The sequence below is a fragment of the Sus scrofa genome, chromosome 13, assembly GCF_054392235.1.
Source record: "Sus scrofa isolate SSC_HxYL_T2T_F1_AM1 chromosome 13, Sscrofa_HxYL_maternal_Yorkshire_Landrace_v2.0, whole genome shotgun sequence".
NCBI lineage: Eukaryota > Metazoa > Chordata > Mammalia > Artiodactyla > Suidae > Sus > Sus scrofa.
In genome coordinates, this window is record NC_139395.1 from 182,188,357 (window position 1) to 182,214,370 (window position 26,014).

The window sequence follows — 26,014 nt, forward strand, 5'->3', positions numbered from 1 at the left end:
TCATTATAAAGAACTTCAAAAATGGCACATACTACAGTTTCTCCATAACAATATATGTATAAAAACAAAATGAAAAAACAAAATGATTTCACTAATAAGGTTTTATAAGTGAACAGGACACTGAAATTCTGGCCCAAATTATCAAATCTCTTATTTTTTTTCATGCTTGTCTGTTTTAACCCATAAATCATTCATTATACTGAGGGCCAAGCTAGACTACAGACACAGCTAACTCCATGGCCCACTGATTCCAGAGGCATCTCTGGAAGAACAGCTAGCCAGGGAACTATTCCTTTCACGATTCTCTCCACCAGAGAATTTCTTTGGGGCAGAGAATGTGTGGCTCAAAGTCTAGCTATGATTTTAAATAAATATGCATTTCAAAGTAGTCCAGTCATTACTATTTTATTTTTCTGCTTTATGGCATATCTATGTGATTACATATGACATAGTCTTGAAAAGAAGACATCTGATATATTGTTTCAATGACATATTTGTTTCCTTTAAAATGAACTTAAGGATCTAAAAATAAATGAATATTCTCTTTATTCCCTCCCTAAGCAGCCTCGAGCAATCTTAACATCTTCACACCTTGGAAAATGTAACTGAAAGTCTATGAGAGAAAAATTCCCTGTAGTTAACTTTTTGCCTTTTCTCGCTGACAAACTCCAAAATGCCTTTATTTATCCTAGCTATGCCTTCCACAGTTTCCCTCAGAGAGAGGTAGCAGGACACTCTAGTCTCCAGTTAGCACAAGACCTGTAGCCAATTCTAATTGAGAAACTGGTATAATTTTCACTCTCCCCTTGCAGTCTTCAAGCCAACTGCAATTCAGTGCATGAGAAAAAATAACAGCCGGTGCAAAGTTCTTAGGGTCTGGCCCAGCAGGGGAAGTAGAAGCAAAAAGTCATGTCAACAACAATAACAATGAAAACATTTTTAAAAGCTTTGATCTTATGAAAAGCCTCAGTACCAAAGGCAAGGCCTGCTGTTCGTGCCTTAACAACAGAGCAAAAAGAGCAGACATCCTCATTTACACATGCTAGTTCAATACCAGAGACAGAAAAATATGGAAGACAATGAAGGTCTTAGGAGGAGCATGCAGTTCTATAGCATTACTATTCCATCTATTACACTAAAATAAACGCTACCAAACAATGAGAACTTCCATTTTCTAATTTTAATATCTTCTGTTCTCTAAAGAGTTCATCTTGAGATATGACAGAGTAGGTGAACAATACATGAAACAAAGAGTGTTGCCCACCACCTAGTTTCTACAAGGACTGAGTTATTAGGCATGGCAGCCGCTGAGACCCAGCAGACACGGAAAGGAATTCAGGGAGATCAGGAAGGAGGCACTCTGTGCTAAGAGAAAATGGGAAAAAATGGGTTACTAGATAGTTAGAAATATTACAGGAGAAAATTTTTATGAACCTGAATTCTTACATCTTCCCATACTTAGAAAAATCAGTAAAATCATTAACTGAGATATCCGTTCTTTGTTACCAGCAGTAACCTTCTACCAAGATGACATGTATGCTTGATGGAAAAAAAACCCTTCACCAAAAATCAGGGATATACTGACCTCGCCTCCAACCTTACAGAGCAGTTCCTCAGAGTTACCAGAGAGTCTGTCTCCTGGACTATGGCTCTCAGAAAGTTCCAAATAAAACTGAAATTCACAGCTCTCACATTGTACACTTATTTTTTCAAATTGATGATGACTTGACAAATATCCAGGGCAGAAAGTTATTCTGCCTTTAAATTCTAATCTTTTTGTTAACTTAGCTGTCATTATATTTATGTAAGGTAAATACATAGTCATAGACTATCTGTGATCTTTCATATTGGGATAAATTACTACATTGCATGAAAATCTAAAATTGACCATATTTGGACATAAAATAGAGTTCAATTCCCCACATCCTGAAAAGACAATTTTCCTTATCCATATTGAATTCAGGTACAGAGATAAAAGAAAACTTTCAATAACTGAAAATTGAAAGTTCATTCTGTCTACTTTATGTCTACATTTGATACCAAAAAATGACTTGAATGAATGATAGCAAACAGTTAATTCTCTTCTAGCTTGGAGTATAAGATTTTTTTAAATCACATTTATTTTGAGCCTGTGTTTAGAATTAATCACAGAACACTTCAATTACCTTGAATTTGTCTACTTGAATATTCTCAAGTTTTAAGAGACCATTTTGTATAACACATTATAATATTGATTTTCTTCCATTATTTAATCTGGCATAAAATTGGAAAATGGCTTCTGTGCCTATGTTACATTACTTACAATGTTATTTTTCTCCATGAGCACTTACATTTTCCCATTAACCTAAAATTTAAACATACCTCCAAAAGAGGGTGCATCTGTATTTTTTTACACTAAACCTATTCATATCAAACATGCCATTTTTTTCCCCTTAAAATTATCTGAAGCCTCAGACACCTTTCTATTTCCAATACAAAATCTGTATTTCAAGTCTTTGACCAGTTTAGACTGCCCCACCCAATATGACTCATCTGTTCAGACACACCTGTCACACTACTTGCACTTTCTACATTTGACCTCCTGATTCTCCCAGTAGCAAAGCATTTTCAGATTTATCAAGCTGACCAAAAATGGGTATTCCTTGCCCAACCACCAGATTCTGGCTTTCCATTTCTTAGTATGTACACCTGAGAGATTTCTTCAAGACAATTGTTTTATAAGTAAAAGTAGACATATGTCATTTTAGTCTCTAAGGTCTTATAACACGATGGTCCACAGACTAGCATCATCCATATAATCTGATGCTTGATAATCTTAGGCCCCACGCATGACCTACAGACTCAAAATCTTCATTTTTAACATTATCTCTAGGTAATCCATATGCTTAACATTTGAGAAGCACTTTCTGCATTGCCAAAAACACAAAAAAATGACAGCAGCAACAATGTCACAACTAGTAGCTAGAAGTGATGGAGGAAGGAGAGGGAGAGAAAAAGTGAATGTCAAATGAACTGTATTCAACCTGAATTGTATGTGTAATGGAAAATATAAAAGCTAGGTTTTCTTAAGTATATACATATTTAGGTATTCATACAATATAGGAAGTACTTGAATATATAACCACATGCTCCAAATGTGAATAGCTAAGAGTTTGGTCTCACAGAGATTGTTAGGTTCTTGAAAAATAAATAATTTACTAAAGTCATGTATTGAAAGAAATGGCAGGTACATTTTTATGCCCAATAAAATGGCACAAAAATGGTTATACTCTAAGGAACAATTGTGTCAATAAACTTATCTATTCATCCTAGTGCAAGTTATTAATAAAGGAGGAAATTATATGTTCCCTCTCTTGGGTAAATTCAATTATTAGAAACAGGAGGGGAAATGTGTAACATATAAGATCTTTGCATTTAGTAAAACAAACATAAGATGGTAGAAATAATATTACAGAATCAGAGATATTTAACCACGGAGAAAGTCAATGACAAGGGCCACCATGCTTGTGGTGCTCTTGTGGAAGCAGATTTAGAGATGCAATGGTGTGTATAGGGTGTGTTGTGTGTATGTGGTGTGGTCTGTGTTGCAGGAGTAGAGCTATACCAGGGGTATTGAGTCATACTGAAACATCAAAAGGTAAATAAAGCCAAATAAAATGACATTTCTTTAAAATATTGTCTTGTTAAATAACCTCCCCTGAGAAGATCAAAACCTTCTAAGACAGTGCTTACCTATAAATTCCATGTTAGGTGCATACAACTTTTCTTCTTCATGCTACTTAAAAAACCTTCAACAGCTAACTCCTCACACAGTATTTGAGGAAAGTTTAACATCTTTGACCTAAGGCATCCAGCCCCTACATAACTTTGGCACTTATAATGCAAATACATTCCAACAAAATTGTACAATTCAGGCATATTAAAATGTTCAATGATTCAGGGATGGATGTGCTATTTACAGGTGAAAACTTGTCCTGTTTTTAAAACTTTCTACTGCCTTCAGAGGACATTTCAATTCAGTAGAAATTTAGCTTCAGGAGTTCCCGTCGTGGAGCAGTGGTTAACGAATCCAACTAGGAACCATGAGGTTGCAGGTTCGATCCCTGCCCTAGCTCAGTGGGGTAAGGATCCGGCGTTGCCTTGAGCTGTGGTGTAGGTCGCAGACACTGCTCGGATCCCTCGTTGCTGTGGCTCTGGCGTAGGCCGGCAGTTACAGCTCCGATTAGACCCCTAGCCTGGGAACCTCCATATGCTGCAGGAGCGGCCCAAGAAATGACAAAAAGACCAAAAAAAAAAAAAAAAAAATTTAGCTTCAGTGTTACACACTTCATGAACACTTTCTTTTCTCCACAGACCTTTCTATTTAGGAACTGCTTTCTAGCTGGGGTGACCTTGGTAATATAATTAATTACTCTGAATCTTCATTTTTTTTCATTAGTAATAAAAGTGGTTGGCCTATATGTATGAATTTCTAACTTTTACTACACACATGCACCCTAAAACAATCTTTGAAAACCTATATACTGAGTCATATATTTTAAGTTGACATTTAAAATGTTTCCTCATGAGTGTAAATAACTGGAAATGATGTAATTTCCAGAATATCGTAAATATTGATATTTTAAAATAAAGCTGTCCACCACTCTTTTAAATGCACACGATGGAATCTAAATACCATAGTGATTTGATACCTACTATCAAGTAAAAATAAAAGATCATGTTCTTCTCCAATGATCAAAACTTTTATGTTATTTCCCTTTCTTCTTGAATTAATAGTTTCAATCAACTCCCCCATAAAACATTATGCTAACACTTGAAAATTTTCAAATGTGAAAATCTTATACTGATTAATCTATCATATATTGCTGCAATAAAACATTGAAATTAACTATTTTTTATTTATAATCCTCTAATTTTTTTCTGAATTTTCTTATTATAATTATAAGCAAGGAACTGATCAAAACTATACATATTTATACTTAAAAGCCATTTTAATTAAAAGTAAAATTTGTTAGAATTTCATGTCTTACTGAGATGAACTACACATTTTTTCCAACTAGGATAGATACTACTTACTGCTATGCACTCAGAATCAATTAATTTATTTTTTTATTGTTTTAGATGTAAGCATTGGAAAATATTATTTACATAAATAAGTAAATAGAAATGTAAATCATTTTTGTACAGCAGCATGACAATTCTTTAAACTTGTTTTATATGTTTATAGTAATTTATCATTAAAATGATTGTTGCTACTTTATCAACCAGCAATTTATTAGGCTTCTCTTTGATTTGAATGAAAACAAAGAACTAAAACCACTTGACTTGAAGTAGAACTTGATACACAGCCATTTACATTCTCCACATCACGCTTTTAATTCCCTTTTGTTTAACACTCATATCCAAGGAACAATGTACCTTAATAAGACTTCAGAGGAATGAGAGGAATGCTTTTCTTTTAAAAAAAAAAGAAGGAAAAGAGCAACCGTGAAAAGGGAATTGGGAAAGGAGAATTACCTTGAAAGTTTGAGCTTAAACACAATAGAATTCTCACACAAGTGAACATCAGTACCTAGGAAAGTGGAGGATATGAAAATTAATTTCCTTAAAGTGTAAATGTCAATCTACCCTTTGGACATGCTCTATGATTCTCCAGTTTACAGCCGTTTGAAAACTGCTGGAAGTACATTTATATTCTTAGTGTATGTTTATTGTTTACTCAGGTGTTATGTCCTACACAGCACTTTGCATAACGTCTTGAATTTAATAGTCAGCCACTATGTATATATAAAATCCCTAATTTCTAAAGCCAAATTTCTGGCCTATGATAATATAATCTAATCATACTGTACACACCAGTTTTATTTAAATGAATATGGCATTGTCATTATGCTTTTCAATATTCATTCCCAAAGATGTTGAATGACAAGGACACTAAACATAGTATAATGAGTTTGTGAATATACTTTATTTATTGGGCCTCTATGGGAACACCAGGAAATTAATCCACTAAAGTTATATTGGCAGGTTCTCCCATTTGCATTTTCTACAATTTTTTTCAAGGTATTACTACATCCCAGACAAGTTTTCAACTTCAATATTCTCTTTTTATTTCTAGACTCTTTTGCACTACTTAACTACACATGGCCAATTAAAATTCCCTGTCTATAAATAGCCAATAGACGAAATTTTTTTTCGCAGAATCTTTTTAAATTTAAAAATGAATCAAAGCAGGCATTTTGTCTGGGGACCATGTGTCTAACAGACCAGTCATTTCCAACTAAGGATACCAAAGTCAAAGTTACAACAAATCTACTTTGCAATGTTATCACACATGCCAAACATAATATTGAACTACTAACAAAATGACTATATTATGTACAGTACACTGTTATTAACCTTATAAATTCATTGAACTTGTAGCCCCAACATGTTATGTCCTTCGGTAAAAACAACCACAGTGCTGAAAGCAAATGTGAAATTTGCTAGATGTTTTGGAACCTTAAGTCATTTGACCTTTCCAGTTTAAACAATCTAATGTAAGAGTTAATCATTCTTGGACATGAGACATTACAAATAAACTGCCCAAAATAACAGTCATCATGCTCTGGGATATTCTTACTCTTAATTAGTACAGTAAATTTCCCTGAGATATTTCAATGTATAAAATACTAATACTCAGCCTTCTGAAATCGCAGGGAAAGGTAAGAAGAATCAATCACCCTCTAGTACCTAAATAAACACAAATAAAACGCACATGTTCTTGGAAGGGTACAGGGCACTTGAGGAATTTTGTTTCAAGTTTCAGGGCTTAAATTAATGTCATGACTTGTAAGATTTTTCCTTAATATACTGAATATTGGCTTAAACATTTGATCTTTAATGATGTGTAAGTTCCTTACTTCAATTTAATATTGACTCAAAATCACATGAGAAATAATTACGATTGATAAATAAGGAATAAGAGACCTGGAAGTGATCCCTTGGGCTTATCTCCTCAATATCTAAATAAGACTCTCTCTAAAGTCTGAAGTCAATTTCCAGAATTTCCAAAGAGACACTATTACTTATTTCTCAAAGGCAATTTGAAACAATTCATTAAAAAATGATTTAGCATTAAGTAGCTACAATTAGAATCCTAATGTGAGAATTTCTAATTGAAAAAAAAATGGTAGAAATGAAAATACTTAGAAATAATATTTTTAAAGCACTATATAAAAAAATCACACCATTCATGATAGGTACCAATTATATATTTGACTGAACATTTACATATAAAATTGAAGGACTCCTGAGTATTAGGCTTAAACTGATTTCCCTCTTTTGACAGTTTTTTAACCAAGGTTACTATGTAATAGGTATGTTCTCTTCCTCCCTCTCTCTCCCCCAACCTTCTCTCTGCCTTATAATCTGTCCTCTACTTTCCTGCCTACACATATGCACATTGTCATGCTTATTCCTGTACCTCCCACTCATACTCACAATCTTATACAGTGGATTGCATGTGTAAGATTTAAGTATGATTAAGTCTCAGTCATTATGCTTGAGCTTCAAACTTCATGACATTGCAAAGTAGCTAATTATTTGGCTCTGAATAAGAACTGATTTTTCTACATGATAAAGAAAAAGTACTGTCACAGCAGAGTAATTCAGAATTTATAAAGAAGTCAGAATGGTATGACATGCCTTGTTTTAAAAGAAACAACCCTGAACCATGTTAGACAGACCATCAAAACCAATTACTGAAACAAGTAAAGTTATTTGATTCTGAAAAACTATCCAACCGTGAATTAGTCTAAGTTCTAAATAAATAAGAACTGACGATCTCTCATTTGGAGTACAGACATAATGTATGTTATAAGATAAATTGTGTACTAGTTAGAATTTATTTCCTGTTATTTCCTCTTTGTAGCCATTAAAAAAAAAAGCTTAGACAATATTTAAAGATGAACTTATGTGAGGCCAACTATGTGTAAGTAATATGTATAATTTATCATTTTGTTGTTGACTATTTCTATTCACCTGCCCTGAAGTTCTCAATATTTTAATTTGTTAGTCAACCAGCATGATTAATTATGTCTCTATTTTATGAAGCTTAATTTTTCATAGTTCATATGTAAAATGATTAGTGTAGGAAGGAGAGATACCGTCTCTGTCTCTAATAACCAAAGGTAAGGATATAAGACATGCATAGATACATGTGCTCCCATGACCACCATCTGTGCCTACATCCAAGAAAGTTACCACATTCTCTTATTGCTTCACTTTTTCTGTTATATACTGATACAGTGCATATGTTAATAAAGAAGTAAAGATCTTAGTAAGTAAAAAAGCCATCAATATTCACACAAAAGATGCATTGTTGTAGACATATTTTGAACTAAACTCAAAGGATTTATGAAGGAATAAGAAAGTACAGCTGCTAATCTAGAAAGATTACAATCTAAAATAATAACAAAGCTGGCTTTTTATTCACTTAAAAAATTTAGTACCATGTTTACTATAATATTTTGGTGCTGTATTTTACTCCGACTCTTAAAAATTATTCTAGATCAAGATATGCAGAAAGACAAGCTTTGCATAGATAGCAGATATAATAAAGTGATAAAAACAAGATCTACATAAATAAAATCCAGTCCCATAACCTTATGCTAAGGAATTCTACTGGATCTTTTGTGATGATTTTAGATGTATATCCAGTCATGTAAAGCAAATGCAATCCTACTAACCCTACTGGGTAAATCTCAGGTTTACTATTGGACTAAGAATGTACAGAAACCATCTCCTACAAATAGAGCTGACACTTCCTCTGCAATGCTGACTCTTGTCTGGAGTTTACAGCATGAGCTTGGCTACTGGCCAATATGAACAATGTTTAAATTTCTTTATGGCAGCTAAATGAGCTTTCAAACATTCATCTGCTTTACCTACTGTGCTTAATAAAAAGCAAGCCAATGCATTTTCTCATTTCCTTTTCATCACTAATAAGAGCAACCATCAACCTTATGAAGGATATAGTCTGCTTTTACTTTCAGCTTTCTTTTCCCAGTAGCTCTGCGTTGAAGCACTAATAGAACACCATTATCCCACCCATCATCGTTACACAGATTTGGATATAAAGCAGTATATATCTGTCACTAAAATGTAACAACTCTAAACAGTAAAAGCCCTTTGGAATTATTCCTGTTCTTGAACATCAACATTAAAAGAGTTTTACTTTTATTACTGAAATAGTTGCTTTATACAAGTCTTTATATTCTGGAAAGATAAAAAGGTTAAGAAATTTCTAATAGCAACAGAAAATTTTGTAAGCTGTAATACCAACACCATTTTCAAAGAAAATTAGTGTCATACATGATCCCCAAATAAACAACCTGATTAGTAATGCAGGAAGCATGTGCATTTTAAACCACATTTCTTTTCCTAAAAAAGTAAAAGATTTATTAGTATATGCTTTCCTTCCAAATTTAAAAAATTTTGCTTATTATATTTATTAATTTATTTTGTATGCTGCCTCATTCTAAAAGCAATACAAAGAAATACAAGAATGTATGCAATAGCCCAATAGCAAATGAAGTTCATTTTGATATTTTATTCCATACCTCACTTATATTAATTTTGTTAGAAATAAAGATGTTTAAGTATATTTATAAGTACTCATAACAATTAAATGCATATTAAATATGTAAATACAGTATTAAGTATATAGTGCTAATATAAATGTATATGATCATATAACATGCATATATCTATATTCATGCATACACATAAGCATATATATGTGCATGTTACATGTCTGTAGACACATGTGCTTATTCACATGTATGCATGCATATATGTTTAAATATGTACATATTTTAAAATATATATCAGTGCTTATGAGTTTTGTAAAACCCAGTTATGTCTATCAGATATGTCAACCATTTCCAAAATTCATTTCCAATCTGCCACTTGGAGATCTGTCAAGCTAATAATGAAGCATATTGTGCAAGCACACACACTGGGCACATAGCGAGTGTTTTGTGAGCCCTGGTTCTACACTCACGATCATTTCCTATCAATCATGTCCTCAGCAACAGCAGGGGCAATGGAAATAGAAGCAGAGGTAATTAGAGGCGTGACTCAGTTCCACATGCCCAGAAAATAAAGGCCACAGATACCCCATTAAAATATTTTTGCATTAAAGTCTTAATCCAATTCTATACTGAAAAGAGGAAAGTGTTATATTAATGACTATGAAATTCTTGCCTCTTTAAATAACTATTATAAATCTTTTTTTTCTCAACTCCAATAACCAAATTCTCCAGCCATCCCTTTGGCAGCAAGAACTTGAAACATTTCACATTATGGTGCCATGCAAAATATCATCAAAAGAAAAATATTAGCTTATTATATTATATTTTTGTTTTGTTTTGTTTTTTGTTTTGTTTTTCTTGGGTTTTTTTTTGGTCTTTTTGCCATTTCTTGGGCCGCTCCCACGGCTTATGGAGGTTCCCAGGCTAGGGGTCGAATCGGAGCTGCAGCCGCCGGCCTACGCCAGAGCCACAGCAACGCGGGATCCGAGCCGCGTCTGCAACCTACACCACAGCTCACGGCAACGCTGGATCTTTAACCCACTGAGCAAGGGCAGGGACAGAACCCGCAACCTCATTGTTCCTAGTTGGATTCGTTAACCACTGTGCCACGACGGGAACTCCGCTTATTATATTATAAAACATACTGGGTTTCAGAATTAGACAGACCTCAATTTATATCCTGGCATTGTGACACAGGGCAAATTGGTAAATTATCTTAGCCTGGCCCTGGTAAAATACAGCTAATAATATTTACCTAGTAAGGCTTTTGTTGAGAATAAAGTGTTATGTTAATCACCGGGTACATACTAGGCAATCAATAAATGACAATTCAAATGTATTTGTGACTTATACTTCAGATAGGAACCAACAATTCAAGATAGAATCAATTACTATAAAATACTTTTTTAAAAGGTGAAGAATAGAGCACAAAGGCAATATAAAGGGGAAAAATAAAATTGTGAGTTTAGTATCAAAAAGATATGTTGAAATATGTAGCTGTTTGCAGGATGTAGCACGACACATAATTCTGTGTTCTTTTATAGGGAACAAACAAGATACCATGATCATGACATGAATCAATTTCTAAAAGTGAAAACAAGCCAGTAGCCCAAAGAACACAAGCACTTCTGGCGCTGGAGCCAGAAGCAAATGTGAGGGGTCTCAGAGAGAGGACATAGTGAAAAGTATTGAATAACATCTTCAAAAGCATTCCTGAAGTAACTACAGCTCTGAGTTGCACAAGCTCTTTCTGAAAACACAGGCTGGAGGGCTTCAGGTACCTTATTTCTTCTGGTTCTCTACACTAGGGAGGCAGTGGGCACATTGGTCACCCACAGGTGCTCTGCACTCAAGGACGAGTTTCACACTGACTGTGTGTGACCTTGGACAATTGTGCAATTTCTCCAAGCCTCTAGTTTCCTCTCATGGGAAATGTGGACAGGATAGTGACTTCTTTATGGGCAACTGGTAGGATTTAATGAAGTGCCAGGCTCACTTACATGCCAGAGGACAGAAACAGCTATTTTTAAAAAGAAACAGCTGATTGGAGGTGCTCCTCTAATTTTCAAAGAAGGAACAGTCCTAGAACTAGAACCACAGAAACTTTACATACAAATGCTATTAATACAATATGGCCTGTAATATAACCACATTTACCTGTCATCTTTGCATTAGTATCACATTACAGGGGAAAAAAGGGAGTCAAATGTCAGATTTGATTGCATGTCAGCAGTCAGAGTATCCTAAAAGGGACCTAACTCTAGCAGCTGTCTGAACAGACATTGCATAAGAAAATTCCTTCAATCTCCAAAGGCTTTCTTTTTGATAGCTCTTTTATTACTTTGTTCACATTTTCAGTTCTTAGACTACCAAATCCTAGCCACCGAATGTCAGTCACTTCTTCCAGCTCTGTGCAAGTAACATTTATTTCCTGTTTTTAAATAGCCATCTTTAAATGTGAATATTCCTGAAATCTTTATTATTTCTCCCAGATAAGTTATCTTTATTTTACTCTTTTTTGCCTAAGTTTCACTTTCTAATCATCTTAGTAGTTAGTAGGACTTCAAATGCTTTCATAATTTATATTTTATATATATACATATATACATATTTTATCTCTCATGAGGTAAAATTATGAGATGCTCCAGCCTGGGTTCCAATTTGGGTTCTGATAATGTATAATTTGACTTTGGGTCTTAATTTATATCTCTTTAAAATGAGGCATTATTCTAGACTTGGTTTTCTCAACATGGACATGGTTTGCCTGAACAATTCTTTATTGCAGAGGCTGCCCTGTGCAATACAGGATATTTAACAACATCCATGGCCTCTAAGCACTAGATACCAATAGCAATCTCCTCCTCAGCTGTGACAATCAAAAATGTCTTCAGAAACTGACAAATGTCCCTTGGGGCAAAATTGCCTGGGTAAAGAATATTAGTGCATGCTTTAAAACTCTATGAATGGAAGGTTCCCGTTGTGGCACACTGGTTAACGAATCCGACTAGGAACCATGAGGTTGCGGGATCAGTCCCTGCCCTTGCTTAGTGATTTAAGGATCCAGTGTTGCCGTGAGCTGTGATGTAGGTTGCAGACGCGGCCCAGATCCGGCGTTGCTGTGGCTCTGGCGTAGGCTGGTGGCTACGGCTCTGATTAGACCCCTAGCCTGGGAACCTCCATATGCTGTGGGAACAGCCCAAGAAATGGCAAAAAGACAAAAAAAAAAAAACCAAAAAAAACTCTAGGAGTGGTACACTGAAAGAACCTATATTAGCATTGGACTTATTCATATTTCCACTAAAATCTAAGTTCTTTGAGGGCAGGGACATCTTTCTGTATGGTTTACTGCCACATTTCCAGTGGTATAGTTAGTAGATACTCACAGTGGTATAGTAAGTACTCATTGACAAAAATGAATAATTTTTGACAAAAATGAATAATTGATGGAATATCTCCATAAAGACTTAAATCTCTCCATTTATTATATCTTAGCAGCACATTTTGAAGGGTCCTTAAACAATATTCTTCTTTCATGTTTATTCCACTTTTATTTCCTTATAAATATTACCTTGTTTCCTTTTAACATAAATTCAGTTCACATACCCTTTAGAATCCAAGATATTTGAGAGCAAGAACTGTATTCTCCTTCCTCCCAATTCAGCACATTGACCAATTCTGGAACTTTTAAATGTGCTAAATCAGACTAAATCAGTTCATTTTTCTTCAATACAGTGGCATGAGATACTACTAACATGACAGAAAATGGATCCAGATTTCTAAAATATAGATTTTCCTTTTTAATAACTACCAGATAAGCAAAATTATTTCTTCCCAACCATTTATATGCACAGATTTGTTTCTGAGTTTCACAAAATTGTGCATGTGCTTCATGCAATAATTCAAGAATGATATTCTCCCATTCCATAGCATATGCTTTCTCTTTTCCTGCTGAAAGTGAGTCTTCATGTTAAAAAGTAACAGCTGTTCTCTATTAGAGCATCCACTTTTAACCTTTTGTGGTTTTGTAACTGACCATTGAACGGAGAGTTCAAGAATATTTTACATTCAGTGTCTCTTGCTATTAGAAGCCATTTTTATTTCTTATTTTTAATAATATAAAAAGTCTATAACTGATCATATGATGATTGAGTTTCATGATCTCAACTCCCCCTTGGGGTCCCTGGGTCCCCTCTCACAGAACAAATCTTGTGATTAGATGTTAACAATGTCCACCTCATATCTGTGTTTCTAAAAGACAATCAACTCCCCCTTGGGGTCCCTGGGTCCCCTCTCACAGAACAAATCTTGTGATTAGATGTTAACAATGTCCACCTCATATCTGTGTTTCTAAAAGACAATCAACAGCTACACATCTCAGAAGACTACAGGAACAGCAGTAAATAATAACATGACCAAAGTTTATGTATTACCATCATAGGTTCTATTCTCTAAAAGAGGCAACTATAAGTGATTTTAGTTATCTGCCAACAGGATGTTTCGCCAGCATCCTAGAAAACAAGAAGCTACAATAGTAGAACATACATGCAGTCTTTCTAGTCCTATGATTCTTTGCAAATGGCTCTGACTTAGGGAACACTTTCATTAAATATTATCAACACTCATACTTCTCTCTACAATTGCTCTCTATTAAAGTTTAGTGCCAGCTGTCAAGAGCTGTAATGTAAACCCTTATTAGCTCTTGAAAGTTCTACTCTGGAACTAATAAGGGATTGTCAAAGCTATCCAAACACAGACAAAAATGGAGGAAGAAATCACAGAAAAGAAGATGGAAAGTGTTCAATGAATCTGTACTAGCAAAGCAACCTCTGTGAAACTGTTACCAATGCATTTCACAGAATCTATGTATCTCAAGAGGGAGAAAAAGTTCTTGTTCTCAGTTTATTTTGCATAGGGTTTGATTCTCTTTCCTCTGGGAGAGGTTGACTAAAAACAAACAAATTGGAAAAGTTAATGAAATATCAATAATCTCTTTTTAGAATCATTCCATGCATTCTGAAAAAACATACACTGCATTCCTCAAACTTTAAAATATAGAAGTTTTGATAATATCTGAACAGCTAGGAATAAAAAGCATAAATTTGAAAAATTGAAGATGAATGCTCTTTACAAAAGCAAATGATTATATAATATCTGAGCTTTTTTTTTTTAACACAATGGCATGCAGCAATCAGAACCAAGGAAGCCTGCCTACATAAAAACCCCAAGGTAATCTAAACTAAAGAAATGAAATTTTAAGACTTCCTACAGGGTCCAACTAGGCTTGATGGCAGATCTTGCAGGGTCCAACTAGGCTTGATGGCAGATCCATGAGCTATTTAACAAAGTGATATTCATTAAGATGCAAGATGCCAAAATAAATATAAATTTTATATATTCAAAATAACCAATAGTCTACCATTTACAGATATGACCTTTTCTTGGAAAATTATAATCACTTTTCAGATGAGTTTACATTTTACAGATATTTTATGAGTGGTATACAAAGCAATTTTCTGATCTTCCTTTGAAAATGAGATTGAAAATGCAGTGACAAAAACAACCTATTTCAAGGAAAGTCAGAGTTGTTTTACTTCCTGCAACTGAAATTATTTCTCCATGTCTTAGATTCCCATAGCGAATACTGTCCTAGGAAGTTTAATTCATATTTGTCACAGACTCTCAAATAAACAAATGAGCAAATTGTCTTCCCCAATGACTGCAGGTATATTTGGCATATAGGTATTACCTAAATTACTATTTGCAGCTTTCTACAGACAAAGTATCTGAAGGCTCACAGACCTTATCATAGTTAATAAAAAAGAAAAAAACTTGATATTCTAAAAGCAAATACCCTACAGCTATATGATAAGGGAGACAATAAACTGGGTTAGAAAATACCTTAATACTGATATATAAAGTAGTTTTCCAGGTTAGGATAAAGAGTAATAAAATATTTATTGAAATAATAAATGTCTTACTATTTATCCTTCTTTGAACAATGGAATTGATATTATATAACTAAAGATAATCTATATAAGGTAAAAGAATATTTTACTAAAACACTATAATTCTTATTTAGTTATAACCTTGTGTGGGAATGTTAATATCTGCAAAACTGTCTATTATTTTTAAGGTCTTTTATGGTGGTTCACTGCTGATCATTTAACTTGTTCTTATTCATTATGAGGTATTTAAATGGCTAGATATGATTTTGTTCTACTCCCTAAATTTAACGACACTCATATCTCTCCTAAATATGTTTGCAATTAAATTGTCTCTGACTGCTCAAAATAATCTGATCTGTAATATATACAGAACAAAGAATTCACATTTCTTTCTAGTATCTTAAGCATGCAAATCCATGGTTTAAATTTATACTGTTTGTTTTTATACAGGCTAAAAAATGAACTACAATACTTAAGTCACAAATCAAATGCACTCCCTTATTTTTCCTCTTTTTCATATTTGAAAGGCATTTTTACTTAATTACTGTTTAGATAGTGTGTTGGCATAATTTGATGGAAAGCTTCCAGTAATATCACACAGTAAATCATATAAGCACATTTGACATTAACTTCATATAATTTATACTGTTTTCTCTACTGTCTTTTTTTTTACTATTTGGGTGATTCTTAAGTGAACATAATAAATACCTAAAATAAATCAAGTACACATAGTTTTTTTATATAGAGAGAGCCAAATAAATTGGTTTGACAAAATATTTTTGATTACTCATTTTTGATTACATATGGCCAAAAAACACATGAAAAGATGTTCATAGATAATTATTAGAGAAATAAAAATCAAAACCACAATGACGTATCATCTCACACCAGTCAGAATGTTCACCATCAAAAAATTTAAAAACAATAAATGCTGGAGAAGGTATGGAAAAAGGGAATCCTCCAATACACTTGGTGGGAATGTAAGCTGGTGCAACCACTATGAAGAATAATATGAAGATTCCTTAAAAAACTAAATACAGAACCTCCATATAATCCATCAATCCCACTCCTGGGCATATATCTAGAGAAAACCATAATTCGAAAAGATACATGCACTCCAGTGTTTACTGTAGCACTATTTATAATAGCCAAGACATGGAAACAACCTAAATGTCCATAAACAGAGGATTGGATAAAGAAGATGTGTGTGTGTGTGTGTGTGTGTGTGTGTGTGTGTGTGTGTGTGTGTGTGTGTGAATATCATATATTGGAATATTACTCAGCCATAAAAAATGAATAATGCCATTTCTAGCAACATGAATGGACCTAGAAATTATCATACTAAGTGAAGTCAGAGGACAACATATATCATATGAGTTCACTAGTACATGGAATCTAACAAAAATTATATAAAAGAACTTACAAAACAGAAACAGATTCAAAGATTTTAAAATCATATTTATTGTTATTAAATGGGAAATGTCGGGCAGGAGGGATAAATTAGAGGGTTGGGATTAACATATATACACTACTAATATATATACAAAATAGGTAACAAGAACCTACTATATATGGTCTACTTGATACTGTGTAATAACCTGTATGGGAAAAGAATATGAAAAGGAACTGATATATGTAAATGTATAACTGATTTACTTGACTATACGCCTGAAACAAATACTACTTTCTAAGCCAACTATACTCTGGTAAAATTTATTTTAAAAATTAAAAAAATAAATAATTTTTTTTTTAATTAGTGGGAAAAAACCTGGGCTACAAAGAATAAGAGACTGAGTCAAATACCAAATGGGAAAAATCAAGACATTACTATTCAGAAGAAGAAAAATGAAAGCTAACAATAAAAGAATACAGGAAATATCACCTATGACTGAACAGACTAGGAAATACAATGAACTTCCCTCAGAACTTCAATGGAACTACAATGGAACTTCCCTCAGAAAAGAAAAATCCTGTTTGGAAGAAGGTGGACAATCAATTAATGAATAATGACTATATATATATAAAGTCATTAAAGATAGTTCCTCTCCCTCAACCTATCTCTAAAACCTAATGTTAAGGTAAGAGAGAGACTGTTGAATGGGTGAGTCTGTCACACCTAAGTAACTGAGAGAAAGGAAGTTTCCTCTCAATGACACCAATGAATGACAATAAGGATGATGATATTCAAATGCCTTTATCCAGAGCTAGATACTATGCAACGGGCTAAGCATACATTAGTTGACAATTCTAAAGTGTAGATATTATCCCCCTCCTTTTGTGGATAAGGAAACTGAGACTCAAACTGTTTATCCAGACAACTGATAAGCAGCACTTCTGGGAATCTTAAGCCTGAAACACTTGTCAGTGACAAGAGTGTTTGGCTAAACAGAACAAATAAAAGCAAACTGAAGTATGAGGACAAACTCAGAAAGTTTTCTTAATCATGTTAACACTGTCATGATTCATTATATAAATAGGTGAGAAGATGTAAAAACTTGTAAAATTATGGTTTTATAGTTCTTACATAGCTGTCATAAAATATCTGTTTAATTTGAAAGTTACAGACATTGTTACTGGCATTTTTTTATTCAAATAAACTCATTGGTTTGAAAAGTCATGGGTGTGCAACTGTTAAAGGTGAAGTGGGAATGGAGGGCTGTCATTTTCAATTCAGGGAAAGTGAATAAAACTCTCATAGATTAAGAAGCCTGATAATCTCAATGTGAAAGGATGTTTAAGTACTAGGTATGTAAAATTAAGGGACATAATTATTTTAGCATCTTCACAAACAGCTAATCATTGCTTTATTATAGGTATGAAACTAGTGGCAACTGGTTTTTTGCAAGTCAGGAAATAATACTCATCATAAATGCATGAAAAAGTATTCTTTCTGGTACCATATACGTATTGCTATTACTTAATCTATTCATTACTACAAGAGTTCAGATGAATGTAGTCTTAATGTGTTGCAGACATACAGTTGCAACACATTGTGACCTAGTAGTCAAATGCATTCATTTGACCCAGGAGTCAAATGCATTCATTTGTGACCTAATAGTCAAATGCATTCATTTCAAGTTAGGTAACATGCATATCTTTATGTGCAAGATGTTCTTAAAAATCTGGTGGATTCAAAGACTTATAATGATAGGTTTGCTCTCAAAAGAATTTACACTTTAAGAATTCATAGTTGGGAGTTCCCATTGTGGCTCAGTGGAATCGAATCTGACTAGCATTCATGAGGACGCAGGTTCAATCCCTGGCCTCGTTCAGTGGGTTAAGAATCCAGCTTTGTTGTCAGCTGTGGTGTAGGTTGCAGATGTGGCTTGAAACTGACATTGCTCTGGCTGTGGTGTAGGCCAGCAGCTACAGCTCCAATTCGACCCTTAGCCTGGGAACCTCCATATGCCATGGGTGTAGCCCTAAAAAGACAGACAGAAAGAAAGCATAGTTGGCATAGAAATCTCCCAATAATCATTCATTTAGGAAATATTTAATTGAAAACGTCCTCAGTTATACTCAGCTAAGTTGAGGCACAATGTCCTTAAAAAAGACATGACATAATCCCTCCCCTCAAAAAAATTCCAGTGTGAAAACAACTATAGAGAAATGCTTCTGAATTCATTAAAGCATTTGAACACCTTGCGCTTCTAGAAGATGCACACAGACTAAGGAGGTGCTAAGAAACTTCTGAGGTATTCAGTTTTTTCTAGCTCCTCTGTCAGAGAAAGCAGAATCTTTAAATCATTCTGTTATTGAAAGCTTGACCACTTTTTGCAGAGAAATGAGTGAAGAGTAACAGTTGGTAGGTGAAACAAACATAATTATAGATAATTATCAGGAAGTCTAGATATCTTCATACATCACATCAAACATTTTTTTACTCATCTGCTAATGTACAAGAGCAAGGAATAAAGTTAGCATTCCACGATGAACACTCAGAGATAAAACACAGAGCAACAGATTCTTAAGTGACATTAATAAGGTATTTGGTACAGTAAGTCTAAACAAAGTTAGTAGGAGTAGGAATATTCATAGTAATGGCCTGATATCTCCTCTAAAGTAATTAATTGATTATATAAAAAGCCATTAGCCATCTCATTTCTTCTCTCCAAACTAAGTCAAAACAGATAACATAATTCATTAGCCAGAATTTAAAAATTCCCTTGGTATTAATGTGAAATTTCCCCACACTTCCAATCTTAAAAAGTCAAAAGTGCTATGCTAGCATGTAAGAAATATGACTTCACAAGTGAAATGAACCAAGTAAATCTTGATTGTCAATGGCTGAAATCAAATAGCAGCTAATTTAAGTTTATAATTTTAGTTTTTAATGTTCTCATGTTAAAGAGTTTTACTGACATCCTGTAATAACTCCACCTATAATCTGACCACACATTCAACATTCAGCCAGTTTGCCCAAATCTCAGTAACATGGCCCACATAAGGTTTAAACCCCTACATAGTAAATTAAGAGGTAGCATGTTCAATAACTTATTTAAGAAAGGCCATATTTTAAAATTACACATTAGAGAAACTGCTGGAAAACCAAGTTGATGCACAGTTTCTAACTTTCTGCACTAAACTTTATATTATCTCTTAGTTTAAGTTTGTATAGTTACTTTCTTTTTTTTTTTTTTTTTGTCTTTTTATCTTTTTAGGGCCACACCCATGGCATATGGAGGTTCCCAGGCTAGGGTCAAATTGGAGCTGTAGCCACCAGCCTACGCCAGAGCCACAGCAATGCCAGATTGAGCCGTGTCTGCAACCCATACCACAGCTCACGGCAACAACGGATTCTTAACCCACTGAACAAGGCCAGGGATCAAACCCACATCCTCATGGATACTAGTCGGGTTCATTAACCACTGAGCCATGATGGGAACTCTCATATAGTTACTTTTATATGCATTTGTATTTTACCAAATTTATCACAATAAATACTCTCTACCATCCTGGAGGTGTTTTTTTTTTTTTTTTTTTTTTTCCCTTTCTGTATTCCAATTTACTTGGCATGTAATTCCTTAACGATTCTTTAGCTACTAATACTTCTTCCGCTTTTCCCCTATTTCCTCTCTATAATCAGTCCTTGAGAGAAAAAGGTGCATCATTTTTTACTCTAAGCTTTCCTATGTTCAATCTTCCCTGGCAAAGAAAAAAGAACAGCAACATAAAGCATCTTAACAGAAAATTTTACTCTCATGTCATTCATAGCCTCCCATATGAATACTTCCTTTCTCATCACACTAATAATTTATTTTTAACTTTAAACTATGGCTTTATACCTGTTTAATAATTCACTTAAAAATATATGTTTCTTTGGAAACAGAGACCAAAACTTTTAAAGACACACATACACTTTTGAATTATAAACAAAACTAGTTCATCAGTGATAATGTTCATCTTTCTCTTTCTAGTGCCTTTGGCAGAATTTGGAGGCTCGATAAATGTTTAATAATTGAATAAATGGTCAAAGCATACTTTTTCAAGAAAAAATAAATGGTCAAAGCATACTTTTACTACTTTTTCTCATTTTAGGAAAAGCTGTGAAAGTTTGCATCAAATACAAGAAAAGTATAACAACATGGTTAGAATTCTGGTCTTGTGTAAAAATAACTTTAATTTTATTTATAGGTCTGAAATTGATGGATGAATTTTTTGACTAGAAAATATTTTTATCATATATTTTCCTATCAGAGATTGTCTTGATTTATCATTTAGTTCACTGAACTTTATTGCAAATATCCACCTAGAGTAAAATAGATGACTCAGAATATTTCATTACCCAAGTCAGAAATCAGGATATTTATGAAATCTATATTCTCTATAAGGTCTCCCTGTGGAACAAGCTCAGAACACAAAACATTAATGGGACTTTAACACATTGTGAGATTTTGATATGATTTAGTTAACAAATTGTAAACCACACCTTCAGAATGCGTAAGCTGTATAAGATACTTAGCCCTTTCTCCCTATCCAAAAAGTTTCTAAGCACAAAACTCTCAATGCAAAGGCTTCTCATTATTAATGAACAATTTCCATTATTAATTTTGAAATACTCAAAAGTAGTGTCTCCTGCCCCTACATGGCCATGGCAGTTTATACCCCAGTAGAAGATCTGTTGGTCTGTCTTGCATTAAAATTATTCATTTATCTGTCTTTCATACTAGATTGTGAGATCCTGGAAGGCAGACACATTGACTAACTCATCTAGGTTTCTCCTATGTCTGGTACGTTATTACTTAGAACTTACAGATGGTCAAAAATGCTGAATTAAATGTAATAGAATTTTTGTCATATCTAAGATGCTTAGCAACCCACCTATCTATACTTTATTAGTCATCACCTGGGCTAAGCTTAGTTTTCCCAAAATATGACTTCTTGGCTAGTAACTTTTCTTTCTTAAAAATCTAGAAACAGAAAGATGTGAAAAATAAACCAAAAGAGATAAACTTTAAATTGACAGATTCTTGGTTACTTTATGCCATCCAGTTGTTTGTTTGTTTGTTTGTTTGTTTTTTAGGGCGGCACCTGCACCATGTGGAAGTTCCCAGGCTAGGGGTCTAATCGGAGCTAGAGCTACCAGCCTACACCACAACCACAGCAACACGGGATACAAGCCGTGTCTGTGACCAACACAGATCACAGCAATGCTGGATCCTTAACCCACTGAGCGAGTCCAGGGATTGAACCCACATCCTCATGGATACTAGTTGGATTTGTTTCCAGTGTGCCACAAAAGGAACGCCAACCAAAAATTTTAAATTATAAAAGGAAGCCATAATAACAGCCAGACCACCACCATCACTGACAACAACAGCAAAATTACAAGCCTCCAGCCAGGCTGGCCTAATCTATTATATATATCAGAATGCAGAATTAATTGGTCGTGTATTGGATTTTATGCCCTAGTAAACTATGCACTAAACTGACATATTAAGACAAATATTTAAAAAAATAAAGTTGGTATATAATTGATGCCTCATGTGAATCAACATAAAATAGAATACCTTGACCCACTGTCTAGTAATCTGAATATACAAAGATTTTTTTATTTTGAAAAGAGAGGAAGCCAAAACTCACCCAGCAACATCAGAAAATGTTAAGATATAAGAAGGAAATGCTGCACCTTCAAGTTATACCGCTAAAAAGTTGTCCGTCCCCTTTCAAATTCTAATCATATCCGATTTCATTTGCCATCTCTGAATCTACTATAATTATTTTTATTGGTTTATCTTCAAGATATTTTTTTCTTAGGATACTTTGCTATTTATGCATTGTATCTCTTATTCTGAAACTAGTATTTCTTAATGTTGAAAAAGTCTGTGACAATACAGCATTACTATATCAAGGAGGTGCTTTTGATATCATTCAATACAATAAACTACAAGATTCAAGGATATAAAACTTTGATAAAAATGTTATCTCCAGGAGTAATCTTGACATAGGGTACTAGTGAATAGCATAATAGTTACTTTAAAGAAGTGTTTCAGTAAATTAAAAATGAGGTTTAAAAATAGAAGCAATTCTGAATCTATTGTGAACTTCCTGAATGCAATTTGACTTTCTTTTTTAAAATTCTTCTACTGAAGTTGGTCCTCAAGACAGTACATAATATAAGCTAATAATGTGTGTTTTATTTACTTATATTGACATATTTATGTGATTTTTTCCCTTCTGATTTTTCTATTTCTCATAACTCTGAATGAGATATAATGCACCACATAAAAATTATTTAAAATCCAAACATCCAGAACATGATTAGGTTTCTTGCTCAATGAAATATTTTATGAGATAGCTCTGTATAAGCTCTGTATATACTGGTATACATATATTATTTAGAAAGAGATACTTCTATTCCTTTCCTGGATATCAGAAACTGCATCAATAGGAACCAAACTGGAGGAAACGGACAATTTTTAAAATTCTTCCAGATCTAAGCCTTTATTATTTTATTTAAAATAAATATTTAAAATATTATATATCACAAACAATACCCTGGTGATAAAATATAATTCAAGGTGAAATATAAAGACTATTAAAAATTCTCTTCATTCATGTGTATATGTAAGCAAGTAGTAGCTAGTACATTGTTTCAGTTTTAGAACTTGCAAATCATACTAAATAACAATATTCTGATGGCTCTAGCCAACTATCTAAATAACATGTAGAAGTATCAGACCAGCGTGTACAATTTACTGTCATTAAAATACCTATAGTCAAAAGCAAAATTCTATGTGCTGTTCCAATTCTTAGTAGGTCAGTTTATTCATAAAGTAAATCCATTTGTTCTACATAGTCTTGAGGCTTACTACATGGCCACAAGTAGAATATTAAACTCAATTCTTTTGACAGAGTTTAACAGTAAACAGGGTTATTAAAATAGATGAGATTTCAAGGACTAGTTACTTAAATTCTCCCATGTACTTATACATTTACAATTTTAATAAAAATTTTAGTGTATTCTTTTTTTTTTTCTTTTTCGTCTTTTGTCTTTTTAGGGCTGCACACGCTGCACATGGAGGTTCCCAGACTACAGGTCTAATCAGAGCTGTTGCGGCTGGCTTATACCACAGCCACAGCAATGTCAGATCCAAGCCGCGTCTGCGATCTACACCACAACTCACGGCAACGCCAGATCCTTAACCCACTGAGTGAGGCCAGGGATCGAACCCTCAACCTCATGGTTCCTAGTCGGATTGGTTTCCAGTGCGCCACGATGGGAACTCCAATAAAAATTTCAGTGTATTCTTAAACACAAAAACTTACCTAATGCTAAACAACAAATTTTGGGATTAAGTGGAATTTTCATCTCGTAAAACCTTCTATGAAAAAGATTGTCTTTTAATTTATTTTACTTCAAAGTGCAAGGAGATTTTTAATAAAATCAAGTTGGCATACTTGAAGTTCTCTGATACTATATAAAGGATCCACTATTCATTTGCACCTAAGAGGTGGTGTGTTTATGTGTGTGTGAGTGTATATATACCCACACACACACACACACACATATATATACACACACATATCTCCTCCTGAGCAGACAGAAGGACAAAGCAGGGAGCAAAATTTTTAAAAATTTTAAATTTCTCCTCTGTACATCAAACACTGAAGTACCAACCCTGGATTTGTAAATAAAATAATTTTGTATTAAACCACTAATATTTTGTAGGTAAATCCATATTTTATGCACAGATGTCAATGAAGAAAGTACTATATTTCATAGCAATGAAATACATATTGCTATGAGATTTATGAGCACAAACAACATAGGAACTAATTCTATTAGAATCAGATTAGCTGACTACCAATGATATTTCTTCCCTATACATGAAAGAGACAGAGATTTTTTTTTCTTTCTGTTGTTCTAGTGAGGTGTAGGCCAGCACCACATAATCAAACATGTTAATATTTCTACATCGAATTATGAATCAACACATCAAGTGGGATAAAATAGTCTATAAAGAGAATCTGTTCAGTTTGAGGCATGTTTTGCTGCCAAGTGAGTTCAGGCTGGGTTCCCTTCTTTCCATTACTCTACCATTAACTCATAAGTAAGAAATAAACCACACTTGGAAAAATAGAGGAGACTCTTACCTTCACACATAAAACCTCTTTCTTCATAGCCAGCATTGCATGAACACTTGCCAATGGGTACAAGCCATTCACCTTCTGTGCTGCAGTACATCCTGGGAGGATCTTCCTCCTTAGAATTGTTAACACAAGAACCTCTAACTTCCACCAGAGATTGGGAATCCATGGGTACTGTGTCTGGAAACATAGCCAAATTCTTCACTGTAAACGGACACTTTTTGAAGTACACTCTCACAGACACTAAGGCAACACAAGCACCAACATCTTGAAAAGCCAAATAAAATCCTTTTTTGTTGACAGGACCTACTTCTCTAACTTCTGTGTTGAGTTTAAGAATACGGTCCCCAAGATCCATTTGTGTGAAACTTTCATCAGCTGCAATGGTATCAATCTTTATAAACTGATGTTCTCGGAATTTGACCCCGTGATCATCGTCGGACTCCATGTAGTATAGGTTGAAAGTCTCCTTGCAAGTTCCCAAAACCAAAGGAATACTATTGCAGTCTCGGAGGGTAAACTTGAGTTCCACATAGATCTTCTGAGCTGAGTTCCTGGGGACCCAGTTTGTCCTCAGCCAATTATTTTGACTATGATCCATGACATTGCACACCTGGTAAGTCCTGATGGGTGTATAATGTTCATCAACACCACTTATCTCTTCCCACTTGAAGAATCAAAGGAGGAAAAACAAAAAGAGAGGCAGAATTAATGAGTTAAGCATAATGAATAATAGTGAATACAAGATGAAGGGTGTCAATGGAATCACAAGAAATACAAAATAAATAAGCAGAAACTTCAATGCTGCTCATTAAAGAGCATGATGTGGAGCAACTTTGTAATATTCCTGTTTGTAGCTTTCACTATTTACAAGGTTCTCTGAGTTCACCAACACAAAGTAAT

General features: G+C 34.0%; 1 protein-coding gene across 5 annotated transcripts in view; it reads right to left on the reverse strand.

Moving 5' to 3' along the window:
* The window catches only part of EPHA3 (EPH receptor A3), a 351,064-nt gene that overhangs the window by 219,703 nt on the left and 105,347 nt on the right, over window positions 1-26,014 (reverse strand). For all 5 annotated transcript variants that reach the window (XR_014822332.1, XR_014822333.1, XR_014822334.1 and 2 more), the window contains 1 exon segment: window positions 25,118-25,778. Coding sequence is in view for 2 of the 5 variants with exons in the window: in XM_021068363.2 (XP_020924022.1) it covers window positions 25,118-25,778 (661 nt within the window). In the remaining 3 variants the exon portion in view is untranslated.